The sequence below is a fragment of the Sinocyclocheilus rhinocerous genome, unplaced genomic scaffold (genome assembly GCF_001515625.1).
Source record: "Sinocyclocheilus rhinocerous isolate Xijiao unplaced genomic scaffold, SAMN03320098_v1.1 scaffold1168, whole genome shotgun sequence".
Taxonomy (NCBI): Eukaryota; Metazoa; Chordata; class Actinopteri; order Cypriniformes; family Cyprinidae; genus Sinocyclocheilus; species Sinocyclocheilus rhinocerous.
Window position 1 is genome coordinate 507,851 of NW_015650373.1, and position 21,817 is coordinate 529,667.

The 21,817-nt window shown below is 37.9% G+C and overlaps 1 protein-coding gene across 2 annotated transcripts; it reads right to left on the reverse strand.

Annotated features, from left to right (window-relative positions):
* Positions 1-278: 278 nt before the first annotated feature.
* Positions 279-7,696, reverse strand: LOC107711945 (PR domain zinc finger protein 2-like). 2 transcript variants are annotated; one of them, XM_016517041.1, is made up of 3 exons: positions 7,670-7,696; positions 6,148-6,223; positions 279-5,956 (listed from the first exon to the last, which is right to left on the reverse strand). In XM_016517041.1, exons 2-3 carry the CDS (start codon positions 6,164-6,166, stop codon positions 1,464-1,466), a joined length of 4,512 nt encoding a protein of 1,503 aa, XP_016372527.1. In that variant the 5' UTR covers positions 6,167-6,223; positions 7,670-7,696; the 3' UTR covers positions 279-1,463. The 2 variants fall into 2 exon arrangements, with proteins under 2 accessions (XP_016372527.1, XP_016372526.1); XM_016517040.1 differs by lacking the exon at positions 7,670-7,696 and having other exon boundaries at positions 279-5,975; positions 6,148-6,181.
* Positions 7,697-21,817: the final 14,121 nt, after the last annotated feature.

Here is a 21,817-nt window from a genome sequence, read left to right on the forward strand (position 1 = left end):
AAAAAAAAAATCTCTGCCAAGTATTACACCACACCATCATAAAGGTGTAATGAAACTGCAGTGGAACCTCTATGTGAGATGGTTAATGACTACATTTCTTTCCAGAAGATAAGTTCTGATATTATTACTGTAAATGTCTCAAACAGGCATGCTTTAGTAACATTTTCAGTCACAACAATCAATCAAACTGTAAACAATTCAGTGTTCATATTAGCTTTAATTAACCTTTTACCCGTTAACTTGTTCTAAAATATTGGATCTAATGAAAAAAGAAGTCTTCTAATAAAATAAAATATTATTCTGTAACATTTTTCCTAAACAATGCATCTATTCTTCATAATGATTTATAAATGATTGACCCTTTTAGGCCTTTTGCTTAGTCTAATACCATGTTTACCATCAGAATGTTCACTCAGCAAGACACAAATTTGTGCAAATTATTGAACAATCATCTTTAGAGCTACATTTCCAGACAAATGCTTTCTTATTTCGCAAATAAATATCTTCCCCAGTGCTTCCCCGACATATACATCAAAAAATGAGACCCATTAAATATGACGACTCTTTTGATCACAAATAGATGGCACAAAAAAAGCAGCGATGAGAGAAATACAGAGACTTTTGACATTTAGTCATAAATATTCTTTGTGAACAGAATATAAATTTCTCCTGCTCCTTGAGGTGCAGATGTTGTCAGGTATGCAGTATATTCTGACCCTTCTTTTTCCTCTCCTGCTGCATTTTTGTTATAGTGCAGAGTCTGATATATAAACACTCACACTACCACTCAAACATGAAATATCTGGCATGCATGAAGAGTTCAGACTGCATCTGTACAACAAGTAAAACACAACTAACACAATCTACAAAAATAGAAGCGAGATACCATTACAATAATTCCTGTGCTCCAGTGAACCTCACTGAACACATCTTCTTTTAAACACAGAATACTTACATTAATAAATAATTACTAGTAATGGATTCATTGTATTGCAATGCATTTAAACCAGGTAAATATGAACTACAGCAGAAAGTGCACGAGTTCAGGCTTTAATTTAACACACCTAAACCAGCATTTCAAGGTTATTTGAAAACCACAGGCAGGTGTGTTAGAGCAGAGTATAGGAGCTAAATACAGATATCCAGGAATATCGCCCCCTGTATTAGCACATTAAAATGGTTCCAGACAGCGAATGTATTTACAAATGAGAAGTTGATATCTTGATGTGTAATGGGATTTCATAATGCTTAGAATGTATATTATAGCCTGCTTTGTTTGAGATAGTAAATAAAATTTAAAAAAAGTATTTAAGAGCATTCTTATTTCAGCCATCATTTTAAGTTTGTTTAAACAGTGTCCAATATTTAGATGGATCATATTTACAGATAAATGTTGCATTGAGGAGGCATTTTAAGAAAACAGACAGTCAACATCAATAATAATTTTTTGTTTATTTCACGTCTCATTTCTTGACTTGAAGAACGACAGGGCGCATGATGATGTTGTGACTGTCTGGCTGTTTAAGTACTGTTACTGTGGTGCTGGCCTGCTGCACACTGCGAGTAATGGGTCCTCCTACTCTCTCTCTCAACCTCAGAGACAAACGGTCCTCTCTTCTGGGCTGTATCTTTATATCGCCCACTCTCTGCTCCAATTTTCTACCTAAAGCATGTACCCGAACGCCTGGCTCCTGAGAGTTTACCTGAGCGACAGATGAGAGAACTATCTGCTTTGAAGCCAGCTGTGGCATAAAGCCACTCTTTAAAATAGGCTTGCCTTTTTTACTAGACTGAACCACAGATGTTGACAGAATGGTAGATCTTTTAAACCTAAAATCCTGAGTGGTATCAGCTGCTGCATTTTGCTTAATGATCTGATTCTTTGTTATTGTTTTTGGCCCGTGGTCTGACCCTTGTGGCTTTGCGCTCAAATTTGCAAGTTGTCTGCGAAGGCTCCCGTTGTTCTCCTGGGCTGAAACAATGCTGAGTGTTCTTTTTTTGGAGTTTCTACTGGCTGGTCTCATGGGGCAGCTAAAAGCTACGTGTTTCTTTAAACTGGCATTGTAAGTAAACTCTCTCCTACAGTGAGGACATGCAAAAATGCCCAGGTCATCATGAGCAAAGGCCTTTCTTCCCCCAGCAGGTCTACCCCTTTGCACCAGCTGAGATTTCTTCTTATTCAGGATACTCATTTTTATCTTAACTGGTGATTCGTGAAAGTTCATTTTTCTTGGTTGTCCGACCTTCTGAGAGAGATTCTGCTTGCTATTAACAATCCTTGCAGGTGATAACACCCTATTTTGCGCTTTTGCAAACTGCTTAAGTGGTATAGGGTTCTTTTTAGGAGTGTATCGCTTCTTGTCGCTAGCATTAGCACATGCTAAGATGTGCTTGTGCAGTTCAGGCATGTTGTCAAAGCTCTTACCACACTTGGTACAACGAATGGCTGTGCTGAAGGTCTGAGGGATGTTGTGGGTGGTAAAGTTGGTGGCCGATGCTGCTGTCGTCCCAGTTGGTGTCCGATTGTGGTATGGAAAAGGAGGCGGTTTAAAACTTGGATAATGTTGGTTAATGCCTAGACGTACATCTTGGCCTTTTGATTTGACCCCTCCTGATGCCATGATTTTTATTGTTGTGAACAGCTCCTCAGAAGTGTTGTCCAAGGCATCCTTCTCTTCTTTTGAGGTTGTGTTGTCAGATTCTTGCTTAATTTCTGTGATTGGAAGGCCTGGATCAGTAATGTCAGTTTTGGGACTGTTATGATTTTCAGGTCTTAACTTGCCATGTACTGCTTCGGTGTGTGAGCACTCTTGACCAGGATGGAGATCTCGCTGATGCTGTTCCAAGTTGCAGAGAAAGGCAAATTCCTTAGAACATGTTTTACAAACATAAATTTTACCAATGCCATGATAACTGGATCGGTGCTCCAGCAAACCTGTGTCACTCTCGAACAACTGCACACAAAATTCACATTTATAGGGCCACTCTTTTGAGTGCTCAACTACATGTTGACTAAGAATCTTCATGGACTGGAAGGGCTGTTCACAAACATTGCACATGAAGTTCTTGCAAAAAGGATGCAAGGGAGATAATTCTTCTTCAACTTTGTTTTCCTGCTTAGAAAAATCAGAGGACTGGATATTTTCCTGTCCATTCTCATTGCTCTCTGCCTCAACAACATTGGTGGAAGCAGTGAGAGTCAATGTACCATCTGTATAACTTTTTGACTGCTCTGTAGATGCCAACTGTGTGGAGGTTTCAGGCAGTAGGGTGGTGTCAGGACTGCGAGGTTGTGGCTCAGATGGGACATAAGGTTCTTGCTGTAATGCTTCGACAGGAATTTGATCTGAGAGACATTGAGCAGAATTATGTTGGAGAGCTGGAAGAATATTTTCTGTAGATTGCACTGCAACTGTATACTCTATAACAACAGTGTTTGGAGGAAAAGCCAAGGACCTGACGCTGGACTGGTTAACAGGCAGAGATGGAGAAGATATCTGTGCATCAGAAGCTAACACAGAGTCTACAACCAATGTCCTTTGAGCTAGTTCACATACAGAAGGATCAGCAACCCAGTGAGAGCTTTGTAAACTTAGTGAAGGGATTGCAGGTATAAGGGTTTCCAGACCTCCAGGAAGAGAGGACCCCCAGTCAGGGATTGTCATTTTCAAATCACCCTGTGAAAGATGTACAGGATTATCAACACAGTCTTCTACAGACCCTGTGGGTCGTTCATTGTCAGTTACCACGAAGGCTGAATGAAGAGTTTGAATGTCCTGAGTGGGTTCCATTGTGGGAGTCGATAGAAAGGATACAAAAGTTGGAGACGAAGAAGGTGAACACTGAGGTGAAGGGACTGGGGTAGCTGGATGGATACTGACAGGAGCGAGCAGTGGAGGGGTTGGATTGATTGAAGCAGGAGGAAGAGCCAACTCAAACAAAAACTTTTCAGGTTTTGGTGGACCTGCATCAGACACTGCCACAACTGCAAGGTTTGTTATGTCAGGAACACTGAGGACACCTGCAGTAGCTGGAGCTTCAGCAGAAGGAATGTCTACCCCACCATAATCATTCATAAGTACCTTCTGAAGCATACTAGAGTTAGGTTTACTCTTCCTTAAAGCAGGCTGAGTCAGGTAGACTCCAGCTGAGTCACAGTCTAAACTCTTTCCACTAATACTTAAGTCCAGAATGGACTCTGCTAAGGCATCGCTGCTCTCTCGCTTAACCACAGAATTTGAGAGGTCCAGTGGCTGTTGATTACAGGAGTTTCCACCAGTTCTTGATACAGAGCAGTCCAACGGCAAGATCTGTTGCTGCATTGGAGCTCCATCAGAGCTGTTAATGGGTGAATTCAAAGGCTCAGGTTCTTCATTGCCCAAGAGGCTCAACCCATGGCTCTCCAACTTTGACTTCTTGGCGTTTGTAGAATCCTGATCTTGCTTTTCTATATTCACATCAGGGGTTTGCTGTGGTGAGCTGGGAGGGGAGGTTGTCCTTCTCTTAAATCTAGTTGTTGTTGCAGGTAAAACAGTCAGGGATATGGGAGGACCCAGTTTGTGGTCATCAGCAATCAGTGCAAATGCTGGTTTACTGCCATCCTGATTCCGAAGGATCTGCTTGAGTTTGGGAGACAGATAGATAGTTTTTTCCTTGTGAAAGGCAAATGTCTCAATGCACTGAGGTAAATGAGCAGTGACCAGCGGAGTTCCAGATGTAGAGGACAGTGTCAAGGATGACCAGGAAGATGAGGAGGTACTCAAGATGGATTCAGACTCTAATTCTGTTTTTATTTGTGGGAGTAAAGGTGGGGTAGACGTCCTACGTCTGGTTGAGGACTGCTCAGACAGGTCAGAGGTAAAACTGCTGGATTTGGTTTCTAATTTAAGAGTTTGTGTAATTTGAGCTGGACTGATTATAACAGCATTTAATCCAATCACAGCAGAACCACCAGAGTTCATCTCAATCACCTCACAGTTACTTACAGCACTTGTTGAGACAATTTTCCCATCTATGTAGAAGCTAAGATTCTCTGAAATGTTACTGGAGATGTCAACTATGTACTCCCTTTCCTGATCAATGTCCTCTGCACACTGTGAGATAGCAGTATGGTTGTCCTGTACCGTCTCAACAAGCTGCTGTCCTTCAGGTTCTTCAATGATTTTGACCTTCTTATAAACTCCTCTAGGAAGAAGATGGTGCTCATGGATCCTGCGCTGATGTCTCCTTAGACTAGTGTAAGTACTAAATGCTTTTTTGCAGTACTTGCAGACATATGATGATTTGACATCACTGTTTTTATTATCCTTTTGTTCACCATCAGCTGCATTAATGCACTTGTTTGACTCTGGGTTCTGTGATGCCGTTTTCAGAGGTTCAGCACTGCCAGGCACATTCTGACTGGCAGTGCAAGGGACACCTGTGAGATCATCTGTCTTTCTATTTCTATTTTCATGTCTTTTCTCATGCCTCCGACGACTAAACAATGTACTGAAAGTTCTTCTGCAGCGACTGCATTTAAACCGTTGTGTGTGGCAAGTTGAAATAGCATGTGTTTGTATGTGACGCTGTAGGCCTTGACTACTCACAAACCTTCTCTCACAGTGAGGACAGGGTAATTCACCCTGGGGTTTACTACCCGGGCCAAGGTCACCCTTAGTGTCATTTAAAGGTAACTCAGTCCCATAATCCTGTTTTATCATTACAGCATGCTCAATCTTACTTGTCTGACAGGCTTGATTTTGATTAACTAGATTTTGGGACACAGGCTGGCTTGCATTCTGTTTGTCTTTGCAGTCCATCTTCACATCTGTTCCTCCTTCTATCCCTTTTTCTATCTCTCCCCCTTCTGGCTCCGAGATGCTATGAAGTGCCATTTCATCAGAGTGGGCATCTTGAACCTCGGGCTGCTGGAGAAAAACCTCTGATGGCATTCTAGGCCTCTCCTCTTCCACAACTGAAACATATGAACATGCCTGTGACACAATGAAGAATTTTTATTTGCTAAAATAATAAGTATTAATATTATATTACACCCCTTATAATACCCATTATATTACACCCATTATAATTGGTACAATGCAATATTGTCCAACATATGTCTAATACATTTCTAAATCTACAAAATGAAGAGAAAAAAAAACTTACTTTCATCTGATCTCCACATCTCTTAACTTCCTCTCTAATGCTTCTTCTGGGGTATGTAAAAGAGGCCCACTGTTGGCTGAGGGGAAAATAAATTTTTATATTGTAATTTTAGAATTAAGCACTCAAAGACAGCTCTAACTTAAAAATAACAAAGCATAAGGGATATCTCTATTAAAATTACACAGTTTTGTTTATTAGAATTTGTTTGCGTGCAAGATAATTAACCAATTGGGTGACAAAGAGTGCAGTTGCTGATTCATGGCACGCTGCAATGTCATCTTAAACTAACCCAGGACAAACTCATACACATAACTGCAATCTAATTACTTATTTTCATGTCTGAAAATGAGTAAACAAAGGTTAATGAATTAATATTTACATTACATTATAAAGTTAAATAAATAAATAATAAAGCATACTTCTTCCAAGAACACTTACTCTGCCCTTCAACATAAAATGATCAATAATGCAACATATTCATGCAAAAGAAAAACATTAAAATTTTATTGGGGAAATGATTGTTGTAATATGGTTGTTTATCAGTTTAACCAATTTAAAATAAGCTAGGGTGAAATTGTTTTAAATTATTGTAAATGTCCACTGTCATCATGAGGTTACAATAGAAGTCTTGTTTTATGATTTGATTTGTGATCATGTTAATGGATATAAAATGACAGGTAAAACATCCAACATGTTTTCAGTTGGTGTTACAACCTACCCCACACTAAAATAAACATTTGAGGATTAAACACAAAAGAAAGTGAGCACCTGTGGTTCATTTGTAGTCCACCTGTAAGACTGTGGAGGTGTGGGTGGGGTCAGATAAACTTGCCTAAGCTAATAATATTAAATAATCTCATTTTACAGACGCCTCTTATAGGGTCACAGAGCGTCCTAATGCAGCAAACTGACAACTTATCAACACAATAGCAACAGGACCAGGCACAAGTCATTGTCTGCAATGCTCAAGAAATAACGTAATGCACCCATAACTGCCGCATTCCCGCTGTACATATGCGGACAATCGATTTACCATGCAGCGGCTGTTTATAATGTCAGGTCTATTTGGATTTAAGCATGTGCGCAAATAATTACGCACTTACACAATAAATTCATGGTATCAGCGAATAGATTAAACTGTTTAAAGTGTGCAAACATGTCTATTGTACAGTCAGGGCGCACATGTTGCGGGTGTCTGACAGCCCTTTAAATAAGACAAACCCCGTTTGGCACTGTCGCTAAGCGCAGACAAGAAGGTCACTGGCAGCGACACGCTTCACGTTAAAGTGCTTCGACATGCATTTAGTTAGTGCTCCTATATATCTCTGTGATTTTTACGACGTAATTACGTGCAAAAATAATTTAAAAAATACATACATGGGTAGTCTCAGTGCTAACTCTCAGACAACATAAATAAGACTGACATCGCAAAGCTTCGGAGAGCCACTTTATGCCACATGATTTTGATTAGGTATGCCCTTTGGGCTCCGCATTAAATTAGCTATACCTGTGAACTGCTTACCAGCTTTGTTGTGACGCCTCGCTGCTTTTGTTGTGACGCCTCGCTGCTTGAGTCTGGTGGGCACGCGCAGGACGCTCGCTACTGCAGACTGCACTGATGACAAGGCGCATGTGCGAGATCTCATGCACCTGTAGTTACATGAAATATTAGGCTACACGTAAAGCACAGGGACAACAGATTAAAGATTTTCTTTAACTGCATGCACTCAAATATTTTCAGGGAGGATGTTTTATTGACTAGAGATCTAGAAAGTATATTTTGTTTGGAATACTGTTGTATGATAAGGTAAACGATTTTGTTTTTCCACTTATAAATTTAAATGCATGTAAAAGTTTATATTAGTAATATTACCTCAAAGAGAAACAACAAACTCATCAATATTATCCAGGTATTGAATCTAATAGATTGTCATTAATAAATATTATTAATGTTTTAAGCATATAATTTATATAATTACATATTAGTATAGCCTATTTGTTGTACATTTGTTTGTTTGTATATAAATATATTGTTTCATTATTCTTTTATATAAATAGTAAAAATGGCATCTAGGCCTACACAATAGGAAACCTTTTATGCAAATTGGGCAAATGCATTCCAAATTAGACAACACCCACGATTTGCTGGTGTGTTTTCATCATCCACTGTGTCACATGACAGCCTCACTGTAGAGAGTAGACAATAGATTTCTGCAGAAACAAAGCACACTTCCAGCTAACAAAAATATGTTCTAAGAACGTTTTGCTAACGTTCTCGTTCAAAAAGTCCAGTTTGTAAAAGATTTATTATTATTATTATTATTATTATTCCAAAACAGTTTTTTTCTGCTTATGAGAATGTTAAAGGAACATTCAATTTGATCATTTTGCAAACATTATAGGAGTGTTGCTCTTGAATGTTCTCTGAAACAAGAACAAAAATGTTTCAAATATCGTTCCATGAACGATGTATAAATAATAATCCTTATAATTAATAATAATAATAATAATATAATTAATGTTTTTACTGTTTTGAGAACATTATTAAAGGTCATATAACTTTGAACGAACATTCTATCAATGTTACTAAAAGAACTTCACAAGCCAGGACGTTAGCCAAAGTTCTGAGTTCTTTAAATGTAAGTTCTTTAAATGTAAAGTTATATATAAAGGTTTTACTCAAAGAAGAGCAAAGGGGCACGGTGTTTTATTGCCAGTATGTGTGTGTTCATGTTTATATATAGAAATTCAGAAAAAATAAAATCAAATTTATAATCAATGCCTTAATGGTAAATATCAGCAGTCTGTCCAGTTCCAAAACCCACTTTCCTGTAGTTATTATGAGTGACAACTAGAGGCCGCAGTGTCCCAATTTGTACAGATGTGAGATTCTGCGCTGAAAAAGTGATGCGTTAATCGAGAGCTCGCATTTTGTCTCCATAACTAGGGATATGCTCACTACAATATGTTTGAGAGGCTATTAAGAGAGACATAAGAGAAGCCACTGGATTACTCCTCAAACTGACATCTGATGTGTGTGTTGGTGTACGTTTATGCATGTGATTGTTTCTGTCAACAAGTAGGACCCTGGGTCACATTTTTGTCTAAAGAGCAGTGAGATACGTAAGTCTGCAGCAGGCACAGCTCCAGATATGAGATGAATGGTGCTGGGCCAAGTGATATTCCAGGTGGGCCGGGGTATGTGGGGTGGGGCTGTAGTTGGGAGCATAACAAAAATGGAGTTACATTAACTATAGTTGGTATAGTGTTTGGTTGTTCACTGATTACATTACTTGCCCTCTGTGGCACCCCCCAAGTGGAGCCAGGCTTGAGTTGTGAAATCACAGGACTTATGCGAGCACATGGGCCATCTGTGGAATGTATAAGCCTGCTTTTGGTATCTGTGGTCAGCAGGCTTCTGTTCTATTCAACATTCACCCATTATAGAACTGTCACATTACTCTGCATTAATCTTCACCTACTCATCCTTCATCTGCGGGTTGTCCCACTCTTATTCTATCATCTGCCTTCCACCCTCAGACTCTCACCATCATACTGAACATTCTTTTACATTAGAATGTGTTTGTGTAAGCGTGAGCCAACAGCATGTTCCATGCATATTCTCTCACATGTTACTGAGTGAGATCATGTGTGACCTCAACGCCCATGGCTATGGATACTGTACTGAGCTTTAAAAAAAAAAAAGCATCACAGTATCAGCCCTCTATCACTTTCATTTTATTTCATTGCTCAGAAGATTTTAGTTCTTCACATAGAAAATAAAACGGTTTCTTTATGCAGAATTGAGTTATGTAGAGTTAAACCGAATGATTAATCTATTATAGATACTGCTTATTTAAATACAACCCACAAATTGCTTCAAAGTCTCTCTCTGTGTGTCTCTCACACACATGCAACACAATGAAAGTACATTTCTTTCAACATAAATCAAATAACAGGAAAATGCTCAAAACAATTTCACAAGAGTGAAAATCTGAGAACTGAGTGTTCACCATTTTCTCGCTATTACCTATGAGCACTAGCAATTACCCATTAGCCCCAAATTTTCTCATAAAACCTCATAATTACCCATCAACCCTTATAAATACTCTGTATACTCACTTTACGTCATCACTGACCATATTTAGTTATTTTATTTATTTGATAAGCCTGACTCAAAAATGTGTGGAATAAAGCGAGATATTTCTTTAATCTGTGAAATGGCAGGTTTCAGCCAGATTCCATCTGCATGTCCATTGATTTCCAACATAGCAGTGAAGTTGTGAGAAATCTTGTGTGCGGAAATACACAGCGCTGATTAATTTGAAAGATAATGACTGCATCCTAGATCAGAACAGAGATTGTAAAATCATTGTGGCACCAAAGGGAATTGCAAAAATAACAATTGCTTTTTTTTTCTTTACAAAACTAGTTATTTTGGATTATTAGTAAATTATCTCCAGAAAAACAAGAGGATGACTTGCCATGACTTGTAATATGGTATTTTATACAGTACATATAAATACAATTTACATAAATGAAGTGTTCTCCATTAGATGTTGCTTACTTTTTATAGATTTTTTTTTGCAAAGACTGTCACGGGATAAACATTGTGGTTACATGGGGTTTTGTGCATAGATGGCTAAAGAGTCTGTCTTGAACAAATAGTTTTTGCCCATTATTTCTTTTAACCATTTCATTCATGTGCTGAAAATACAGACATGAACGCAGAACAATCTACAGGACACATATCTATGCGGTAGATGCATGTTTGTGCCAACTACTGACCATTGCCTCACACACATACATAGACGCACTAAACAATGGGCACTTCTGAGCTGCCATTAGTGTCACACATACACAATGCATGTTCCGTCCACATGGCACAAAGAACTGCTTAACAAAAGAGAGGGAGCAAGACATACATATCACAGAACACCAGATGTGAACTAAACAGCCTCCATCCTGACACCCACCCAACACACACACACACACAAACATGCTAACACATCCACACACACCCAACGTTCAGCTGTCCAATAAATTCAAATGTCAGCCTGGCTCCTGAGATCAACATCTCATGTACTATACTTTTAGATGGCATTTAACACCATACACACACACATATATATATGAATGTAGAACCCTTTAATCTGAATGATTACATTTGCACACACATATGTTAAATTTACACATTCACACATATACATGAAGATCATTGTTCCTGATGTCTGAGCTGCTTCCTAACTTCATCTGCACTCTTCCATTAGACTGTTCAGACCAGAACACACAGAACAGTGCATTAACACGTGTGTATGTGAGAGAGAGAAAAGTCTCTGACCTTGTGTGAGCTGTAGATTATTTGTGTGTGAATCAGAATCAGAATCAGAATCAGAATGAGCTTTGTTGCCAGGTATGTTTACACATACGAGGAATTTGTTTTCGTGACAGAAGCTTCCACAGTGTAACAGAATGACAGTGACAGAACAAAAAACACATATAATAAAAAATAAAAAAATAGAACAAGTAAATAATAAAAATAAGGAATAAAAATATATAAATTGACAATTGTATGTGAAGGTATATTACAATGGACAGTTTTGTATATACAGGTACTGTATATTTCTTTTAGACTTTTCCACACTGATGCGGAGTCACTTTGCCACTCTGATCTCCTTTTCCAGTGTGACAAGTGTAATAGCAGACAAGTGTAAAATAAATGTTCACCAGATTGGACCATCAGTGAAGATTGTAAAGATGGAGCCTTTTTTTTCTCTGTAGAAATCTCTGAGAACCAGATAATGAAAAAGCTCCATTTAACTCATTGCTGTTCATTTTACACTCATTACAGTCCAGGAGAAATAACTTTGATACAGTGATTTTTCTCTACTATAGACAAATGAGATCCTCACAATAACCATCCAACAAATATATGTTTTATATAAGAAAATTGATTTATTTAAAATTGATTGATTTATTTATTTGTGATTTTTACCAAAGTCACAGAGAGAAATGACACAAGAGAATGTTTACAGTTTTTCTGAATTGCTAAAACACATTTCTTGAAACCATCACTTATTTTCTCAAAACCTTAAACACAAATCCAAACCTTCAAACTAAATTCACAGAACCGCTGACTCTTCTGGCAAAATCAAGCAATCGCTTCAAAACCATTTCACCTGTACTCCAAATCAAAGAAAGTTTTTAAATCATACACACATTAGTCAATAATATACACACTACAGATCATTCATTAGACACTACATCAGAAAATAGAGAACACAGTGTCCAGTGCATGTAGTTACAAAAAAAACTGTTTATTGTATTTAGTAAATATTTTGCAATAAACACAAACACACACACACACACACACACACACACACACAGAGAGTGTGTGTGTGTGTGTGTGAAAAAGAATCAGAGGACTTCATCTACATCGCAGGCAGGCAACAGGGGGAAAAAACCCTCTAGTGTGGCAGATCCAGCCTTGACAAGACGGCACGTTTGATGTATGTCACCACAGGCCAGTTCTTCCACCCTAACGTGGTAATCTTGCAATTCTACACAAGATTCTCTTTCACTCTTCTTTTGCTGTTATTTTGAACTTTCCAACTGATTATGGTGGCCACAAAGAATCTGCTCAAATTAGATTGAACTCTTTGTCCTGCCTCTGTCCTTCCACGCACAAGAACATGGTCTATCACAGTAGCACTGATTTCATCTGAAATGACTGTTCTTGATCTTGCTCTTCCTCATCCTCCTCTTCCTTCACCTCATATATGCACTCTTCTGTACCTCTCAGATTGATGGATGCACCCATGCCATCTGTGCACTTTGAACTGGCTTATATTTTGTACATTCACATATTTAGAAACAAGTGTGAACAGTTTTGAATTATTGTGTGTAATGATGACAACCGTGTTGCAGTTATGCTTAACTTTTGCTTTCTTGTGTTTAGGGTTTTGCATCACAAGTTTATCACAGTGCAAATTGCGTTTTAGTGAGTGAGAATGTATTTAGAGTTTTGCAAAAAAGAGTGCTTGAGATCTGCAAACAGTGTCTTAACTGCCTGACCTTAAACCTTGTTTAAGGTTTTGTAGAAAGAGGGATTTATTTGAAAAATTGGTTTAGGCTATTGAGAATTTGGTTCAGAGAATGGGGTTTAGTGTCTTAGCAAATGTGAAAAACTGTAAAAATCAATATACATGATGAAGTATTAAATGTAGTGTTTATATGTGTGTGTGTTTGTGTTAGCAGGACTTTATAGGATTGTCCGAGGGTCTGTGTTCCCTATTTTCTGCAGGCATTTATTCAGTCTACTTAAGCTGCTTACAATCCTGTGATGTCACTGAGATTATATTTTTACACTTTGCAAAATTGTGTGTACATTTGTTTTTCAGTGTGTGTGCATATCCAGACATTGTTTTGTGTGTGTTTTGGCACTTCTAGGTCTTTCCTGTGTGTTCATGTAAGTGTACATGAAGACTTTTACTGCTCAGGAAGTGCCCTTCTCATTAGGAATGTAGAAATCATTGTATCACAAACAAACTGAGCTCAGACTGTGAGCAGGACGTCAGAATGGGTCTCCCACTAAAAGAGTCCATTGTTCATAGCTAGAGAGTGAGAGTAGCTGGGCTACTGCCTAAAAAAACATTCAGCCTCATACATGCTCACCCACATAAACACACACGCAGAAGTGACTTTCATAATGTACATGATTAGAGGGCTTTCAATTAATAAGGAGAGAATGACATGTTTGTTAAAAAAAGATTTGTAAGTTATCAATACTGGAGGACTAATCTCAAGACCAAAATAAGCAAACTACAATTTACTACAACACAGGTGTAGTGCATATTAAATATTAACATGTTCCACTAATATTTGGCAACCAGAAAGTGTTCAAAATTGTATATTTATCATTTGAAAAAAAATTTTTTTTTGCTCAAAAGTTATGTGTATTATTTCTTTATAATGATTGGCACTTGAATTTTATATTTTGTTATCTTATCAATGGACGAAGACACTCAAGCACAAAAGATCATGTGATTTTCGCTTCTTGGCTCATTTCGAGTCGGACACTGATTTAGTGATTTGTTAGGTTGAGACTCACTCCGACTGCATCATTGAATCAGTGAGTTGTTACCTGCTTTGGTCAGGGCTACATTTTCCAAAAGCATTGTAAGCGTAAGAAAATCACAGACTATTTGTGCCAATGGTTTCTACCATCTACTTAGGCTTACAATGTGTTTTCACTGGAAGCTTGAGGTATGCCATTTTAATTAAACATTACAAGGTCAAAAAATACAATTAAACATGGATAAACGCTAACAATAAGATCTACAGTACAACATATGTTTACAAAATAGATTAATTTTCATTTCATGCTGACTTTAATAAAAACATGTGGAATCTGAAACGGAAAAGTAATGAGAAGGCCAAAAATCAAAATAATCTGATAAAGTACAGATACTTGAAAAATGTATGGAAAGAAAACACTTTGTTGCGATCCACTTCCAAATGAAAGTCCAAATGTCCAAATACGTTTTGGGGGTTCAGCTGTTTGGGACTCTCATGTTATTTACTCTACTTAACCAGAGAGGTCACTTGAGTACATAGTCATATTTACCAAGATGCCTTTATTCATTGGCTCTTCCTCTCTCTCCTTGTCTTTTACAGTCTTTATAACCTAAGGGATTAGAGAGACAGATGTGTGTTTGTGTGAGAAAGAGACAGTGCATGAGCGTAAATGTGTGTGAAAAGCTGGATAAACAGATAAACAGACAATGTTATCTGGGATCCACAACAACACAATATGGAAGTGCAACATACTTTAGAACTTTTTTATTTAAACTGATTGAACAATAAGAAAAACAAAACACCACCCCCAAAATACAAAAGACAAACACTCGGCTTTAACTGGATTCTGACATCAAATGGGAAAATGCGATCATGGAGTAACGGGATATAAAGAGGAATCTGGCAAGAAAAAACACAAAATATCGTTGCAAACAGTTGCAGTGTCGTCTAAATATTAAACATGTATTCTTCATCATTCAGTGCACCTAATACTGATCTCTTAAAGCAAAGTCCAGGATAGCAACGCTCTCGAACGTCAGTAAGAAACACAAACCCCAACACTGACAAAAAGAAACGCAAACAACTATACCATGCAAAATGTCTGTATGCTGTTAAAATGATATAGTACAGGCTGAGGAACATCGGTATTTTCGAGATGCATGCCAATAGCAGCTGTGCGCTGGAGCAAAGCTGATTGTGTTCCAGAGGAAGTGATGTCACTTTTGGAATGGGTGACATTTAAGAACAGCACGGTCTAGTCACTCCATATTAATGCACTTCAAAATAGTAAATCTCAAGCACTTATTGTGTGCTGCTCCCCTTAACTAATAATTTAAAAAAATTTATCAGTTAATGCCGCTTACACATCTTGAGAACAGAATGTGTCCTCAGCATCTGCTTATGACAGTTCATAAACTGTACATAATGCGTCATAGTCCTGTTGGACACATCTGTAGAAGGGGAAAAAGAGAAATTGAGAAAGATAAGGATTGTGGATTAGGTTTTTTTTCTGTATGTTATTAATACTCAGTGGAATAAAAAAATACAAGCTTTTGCTTGCATGGGCAGCTGTTTCTTTGTTTTTGTTTATTAGGCCCTTCACAAACTCCACATTCATTCATCTCCTGTTACATTAATATGCATTAAAAAAAGACACTGTAACTTCCTGTGGCCTCCCACTGTTGAGAGATAAATGAGGATTTTAGGGGGACAAAAAAATGGGGAGTGGCATCTTTTCAATGGGAAAGGGGATGGGACACTCTCCTGCTCCCCGTGTAAGTCCTGGATGGATGGTGAGAGTGCAGCTTGCATTGTTTTTAACATCAGAACTTCCCGAATTTCTTCTTCTTCTCTTCCTGTCGTGCCTTTCGCTTCAGGGGCTGGAAAAGAAGGAAAGAGGAAAAGAAGTTTAGCACAAACACACCAGCAACAGACACAAACTTGTTTTTATCCATGTAACAGACAAAGATAAACAAAGAAATAAATTACAGTACATGACAATATACATTAAATAGGTTATTGAAAATGTATATTGCATTTATGAGTTTCATTCATGAGTTTGATTCAGTAATGATCCAGACACACTCACAAAATGTGTAAAGTTTTGTTTTTTAGATCATTAGAATTCAACGGGTTATTTTTCGCCCTATTATTTTGTTTTTTGGGCGACACCATGTTAGTACCATAAATAATATAGCAAGAACAGCACTGTGTTGCACCTCCATTTTAAAATGGTATATTTGCAGTGTGATGTTCTCAAATGGCGAGGTAACCATTGGAAACACTGTTGATTCTAGAACTAAACATTCTGTTTGGCTGGTACATAGGATTCCATTATGACATCACTTCCCTGTTCGGCATTCTGATCCTTTATACAGTTCAGTGGTGTTTTTCTCTGATATTTGCCATTTGGATGGACATTTGTAGAAGACTACTTGGAGTAGCAACATAGTTTTGTCAAGCTCTAACATGTTTAACATTTTATGAGCAACTGGGTTACACTAATTAATCCGGGTTATCAATGAAACAGTAAGACAGTTACAGAGATCAAGATGCTCTCTTGTTTTTGAGGCTTTCGTTTCTTTGTAGTCCTACAACATAGAAACCATTTATTGTTAGCATGCAAAATTTCACCTCAAACATATATACAACACACATTTCTGAAGCAGCCAGCAACATCTGTCACACATTATTATCAATACAACGTTGGATCCCATTGACTTTCATTGTATGGGCAAAAAACACAGACATTTTTCAATTATTGAAAATCCAAAGAAGAAAATCATATAGGTTTGGAATGGCATGAAGGCGAGTTAATAATGACAAATTCTTCATTTTTGCTTGAATGATATTCCTTAATGATATTTATGAAAACATTTTTTTAAATTTAATTTCCTGTTCATAATCATATAAGTACTTACGAGTATTGGCCCTTTCTTCTGACCACCAAGATGATTACAGCAATGACAACAATCACTGCGATCAAAGCGCCGATTACGATCCCCACCAACTGTCCTGTGCCCATACCTGGAATGAGGAAAATCACCAGGTATCACATCAATGACTGCTCATCCTCACTCGCACACATTCTCAATTAGGGTCTGTTTACACCATTTATGATAACGATGATGATAAAGATAATTCTAAATGTAAAAAAAAAAATTCTAAATGTAAAATAATAGCAGAGTCCACTCCTCAACTACGGATAACAACACAGAGGAATGATATCATTGCAATCACTTGTACAATTTTTTTCCAGGTGATTCATGATAAAAACATTGACAGTCGTTCTTGGTGTGAACAGGCCTTTACTCTAACAGCATTTACACTGTATGTCTGTGAGTATACTGTATATCTAACCTTCACCCTCCACATCTACATTTGGAGTCTCTGATACGGTTTCTTCAGCTTTCCCAGTTTCTGCTCTTGCCTCTTCAGTGACAGTAGAGGCTTCAGGGCTGGCCATCTCTTTAGGTCCAGCTTCTGTTGATTGTGCTGTATCTGTTGGGGCTGTTGTTTCTAATGGGGCTTCTGATTGTATCACTGGTGCTGCTGTGGAAACCACTGGCACTTCTTGTGTTGAGGCAACTGCTTCTGTAGCCTCGGGAGCAGGTGCTGGCGTTGAGACAGCATCTTGAGGAGCTGGTTCCTCTGTTTTGGCAGTGAAATCAGGCAGATCTGCTACATGATTTGGTTCTGTAGTTGCATTAACAGCTGTTGGCACCACCAGAGTACCTGAAATGAAAATTGGGATAAAAATTGAGAAATTCCGGAGACTCTGACGCTGTTTGCAGCATGTTTTGGTTGTATTGGATGGGTAAGCCGCTAATAGCGAGAACATTCCGGCTTTCTCCATCAGCCCAGTAAACACACACTTACACATTCGCTTAGACATTTACGTACAAAAACATTCTGCCACTCCCCCAATAGGGAAAGTCATGCCCTGACTATTCAGCTCCACTTCAGATCACTTCCTTTCTACGCCATACCTTCAACCTGACTAACTGTCTCACTTCCTGGGTGGAGCTGGCAATAACTGCACAGAAGGAAATGAAGCATTGGAGAAAAAAAAACTGGCATGTTTCCTCAGGGGTTGATCTTAGATATTTCTGCATCACTTACAATGACCTCAGCAACCATTAGAGACACAGCAAAAACTGATCTCAGATCTGTACTGGTGTCTAAGCCAGATGGACTCCATATGAGAGACTTTCTCTTGGCGATCTGAGGGAAACCTCCCTTTACAATAACACCACCTCAAACCCAGCATGCATTACACATCAGCTCTGGGTGAATAGCAAATTAATGTTTTAGTCCTTTACTAATATTTTTATGAAGCAGATTTTATATTTTACTGATGATTATGTGACCCAGACACTTTCAGCAGTTTGGAATTTAAAGAGTTCTTCACCCAAATGAAAATGTGTCATTATGTACTCATGAGGGTGAGTAGTTTCAAACCCATATGACTGTCTTTCTCCAGTAGAAGCCTAAAGGGGAATTTCTGAAGAATATCCTGGCCTTCTTTTTATATAAAAAAAAATTAAAATATGACAAATTACAGTATATATATATATATAGAGAGAGAGAGAGAGAGAGAGTGTGAGCAATATGACACGAATAGCCATACTTGCTGCTTCTTCATAATTGTTTGTGGAAATTATAGTACTAAGACTTTCTGAGTGAAAATTGTTTCTCATTCATTGTAACTGCATCGAAAGAACACCCAGCAAAATGTGTCCTTTTGTAATCCACAGAAGAAAGAAAGTTATACGGGTTTGGAACAACATGAGTAAATGAGTACGTGAGTAAATGACAGCATGTTCATTTTTGGATGAACTATCCCTTATAACTGTCCCTAATTATAGGTTTCGCTCAGTTTGTTATTTTAAACTCACATTTATATAACTTAATTAAGTGGATTCCCAGATAAGAACTTTTACGTGAGAGGAGAAAATAATTTCATTATAAGTGGGCGTCAAAAAAAAGAAAAATCTGTCACTGTTGCTTTTCATAGTGCCACAATCAAACAAAACAGTGCTGTTAAGGAACATATTTAAGGGCGGGGTGCGGTCAGAGATCACAATGTCCTGTGTGTATGTGTGTAAGTGTCAGTTTGTGTGTTTATATTAATGTTCTTGTTGACTGCTGCTAACAATCAGCTCATTATGTTTGAGACCCCAACAATTAGTTCTAAGTATGGCTCTCTTCCCCTCCAACCACTACCACACACACTCACATAAATACACACAATGTGATGGGAGGAGTGGAGTATGGAGAAAGAACCGGCTGTTCTCTCCCTCTCTTTCTCTGAGTTGTACACATCAGCATGGCCAGTGATTGTAACAGTAAGTTATGTAAAGAATAATGTACAGTCAGTCACTCATTATTGGGAAATAAACCCCAACTGGGAGATTGATACTTATAAAGGCCACACGTTATGTTACCTGTATATTATCTTAAGCTTCTGCTAAGTGAAAATAGTCCACTTGGGCATGACAAACACTACAACAATAGTACAGTAATATTAATACTGTAGTGATCATTTTCACTACATTCCACAAATGAGACGCAAGATGGTGCTAGTTGCATTTGTATGAAAGCAAAAGTGACATGACAGTAGTGCCGGTTCAGTTACCCTGACAAACAGTCTGATATCCACATTTTTTTTAACGTAAGAAGAGAAAGCGCAGCCATTTTTATCTTAAGCATGCAAGACTTCTGGTGTCAGCCGCTTCCGGTTATTTTAGCAGTATAAAAACAGTTATATGCTGCTTGATATTGCCAAACTGGAATTTGTTGTCATATTATTTAAATTATTATCATAATCATAAACACACTAGCGCAAATAGGTTTACTGTTTACTGCATCTTGTTATTTATTGTGGCTAATGAATTTAAAGTCTCACACGTTCACAGGAAACATCTGACTTTTTTACATTGAAAAATAAGGTGGATACAACTGTAGTTATGTACCTAATGAATAGGGAGTCTTGCACATTCACAGCAAATTCCTTCTGCATTGAAAAATAAGGTGGATACAAAATGGAAATTGGCAACAGTACATCCATCCATTCTCCAAACCGCTTGGCCTATGTAGGATCGCGGATAGGCAGTGGTAAATAAGGAATATCAGACCACTGAATGCCTTGATTGAGAAACAGCTGTTCTGCTAGTTGCTTGACTGCAATGAGTCAAAACCCACTAAAATAGAGCAGGTATGTGTGTGTCAGTGAAAATCCACCCATTAGATGATCAAATTCAAATCTATGACCAAGCCTAAAACAGTTTCCTGACAAAACTGAAACCATAAAAGGGAAAGACAAAGAAAAGGAGAGACAAATATAGAGAAAAAGAGCAGAGAACAAGGGAAATAGAGCACAAGAGGCCAGTATAGGGTGTCTGTTAAACAGGGAGACAGAATTGTTTTCCCGGGTTACAGACAGGAAAGATAGACATCTTCCTTTTCCCTAATTAATTACTCTCAACCAGATTAATCTCAGTCTACTCCTTCAGCATGTGTGTGTGTGTAGGATGTGTGTGCATGTTGCGAGGGAGTATGAAGCTGGAATGTTTTAGTTCAGGAAGAACAAGTGAAGAACATCTCATTAAGGCAAATTTACTCCTTCAAACATATACACACATCACATGGCATGTCATGAGTGAGCAGTTGAGGACAGAGCAAGTGAAAAATCACTCTTATCTATGTTGTACGGCCCCTCATACTTATCACTAGAACAACACCCATACACATACTTAGGCTCTCACACTCACAATCTCCAGGGAACAACATATCTCAAATAACACACACATCCTCATCTAAATACAAGAAGTAGGAGTCCATACCCAAGGGAGACAAAACTATCGATATTTACTAGAGCTCTACAATTCCCCACAAATCTAAATTCTTCACAATCAAACTCAAGAACATTTGTGAAGTTGACTTATATTTAACACTAAGCAGTTGATTTTGAGCTCTGAAGAGTTCAGTTCAGATTCAGAAGTGAGGGATTCATTCTAACAGAGGAGTGGATTCGTTAATGTTCATTTGGATTCTAGTCTGTTACAGATTTCAGATTATGGAGTTTATTTACTTTAAGTTGCGTAGAGGTAATTCAGCACGATTAAAATTCAAATTGAAATCCCTCAGACAGAACTCTGAGTTCATTTGGATAGAGGAGTAGTGTTATTTTAGTATATTTTTATTTGACATTTTAAAAGAGCTTTCATTTGTATATTTTCAGGTGTAATTTTAGTTAAAGCTGTAATTTAATTATGTGTTCTTAGTAATTTTAGTACTTTAGTTTCAGTTACAGTAGTTCCCAAAGCAACATTTCTAATTTTCATTTTTCATCTAATATTAATTCATTTTATTTTATTTCAGCTTTGTTTATATTAAAGGTGCAGTAAGCGATTTCTGAGAAACGCTGTTGAAAGTGGATCGGACCGAGCACCAAAACACACTTGTAGCCAATCACCAGTAAGGGGCGTGTCCAGTAGTGATGGGGGAGGTGCCTGTGTTGAATAGCATGTTCGTAAATTTGGAGTGGAGGCAAGATTGGGGTGTGATTCTTTTGGGTAGAGGCGTGTTTGTT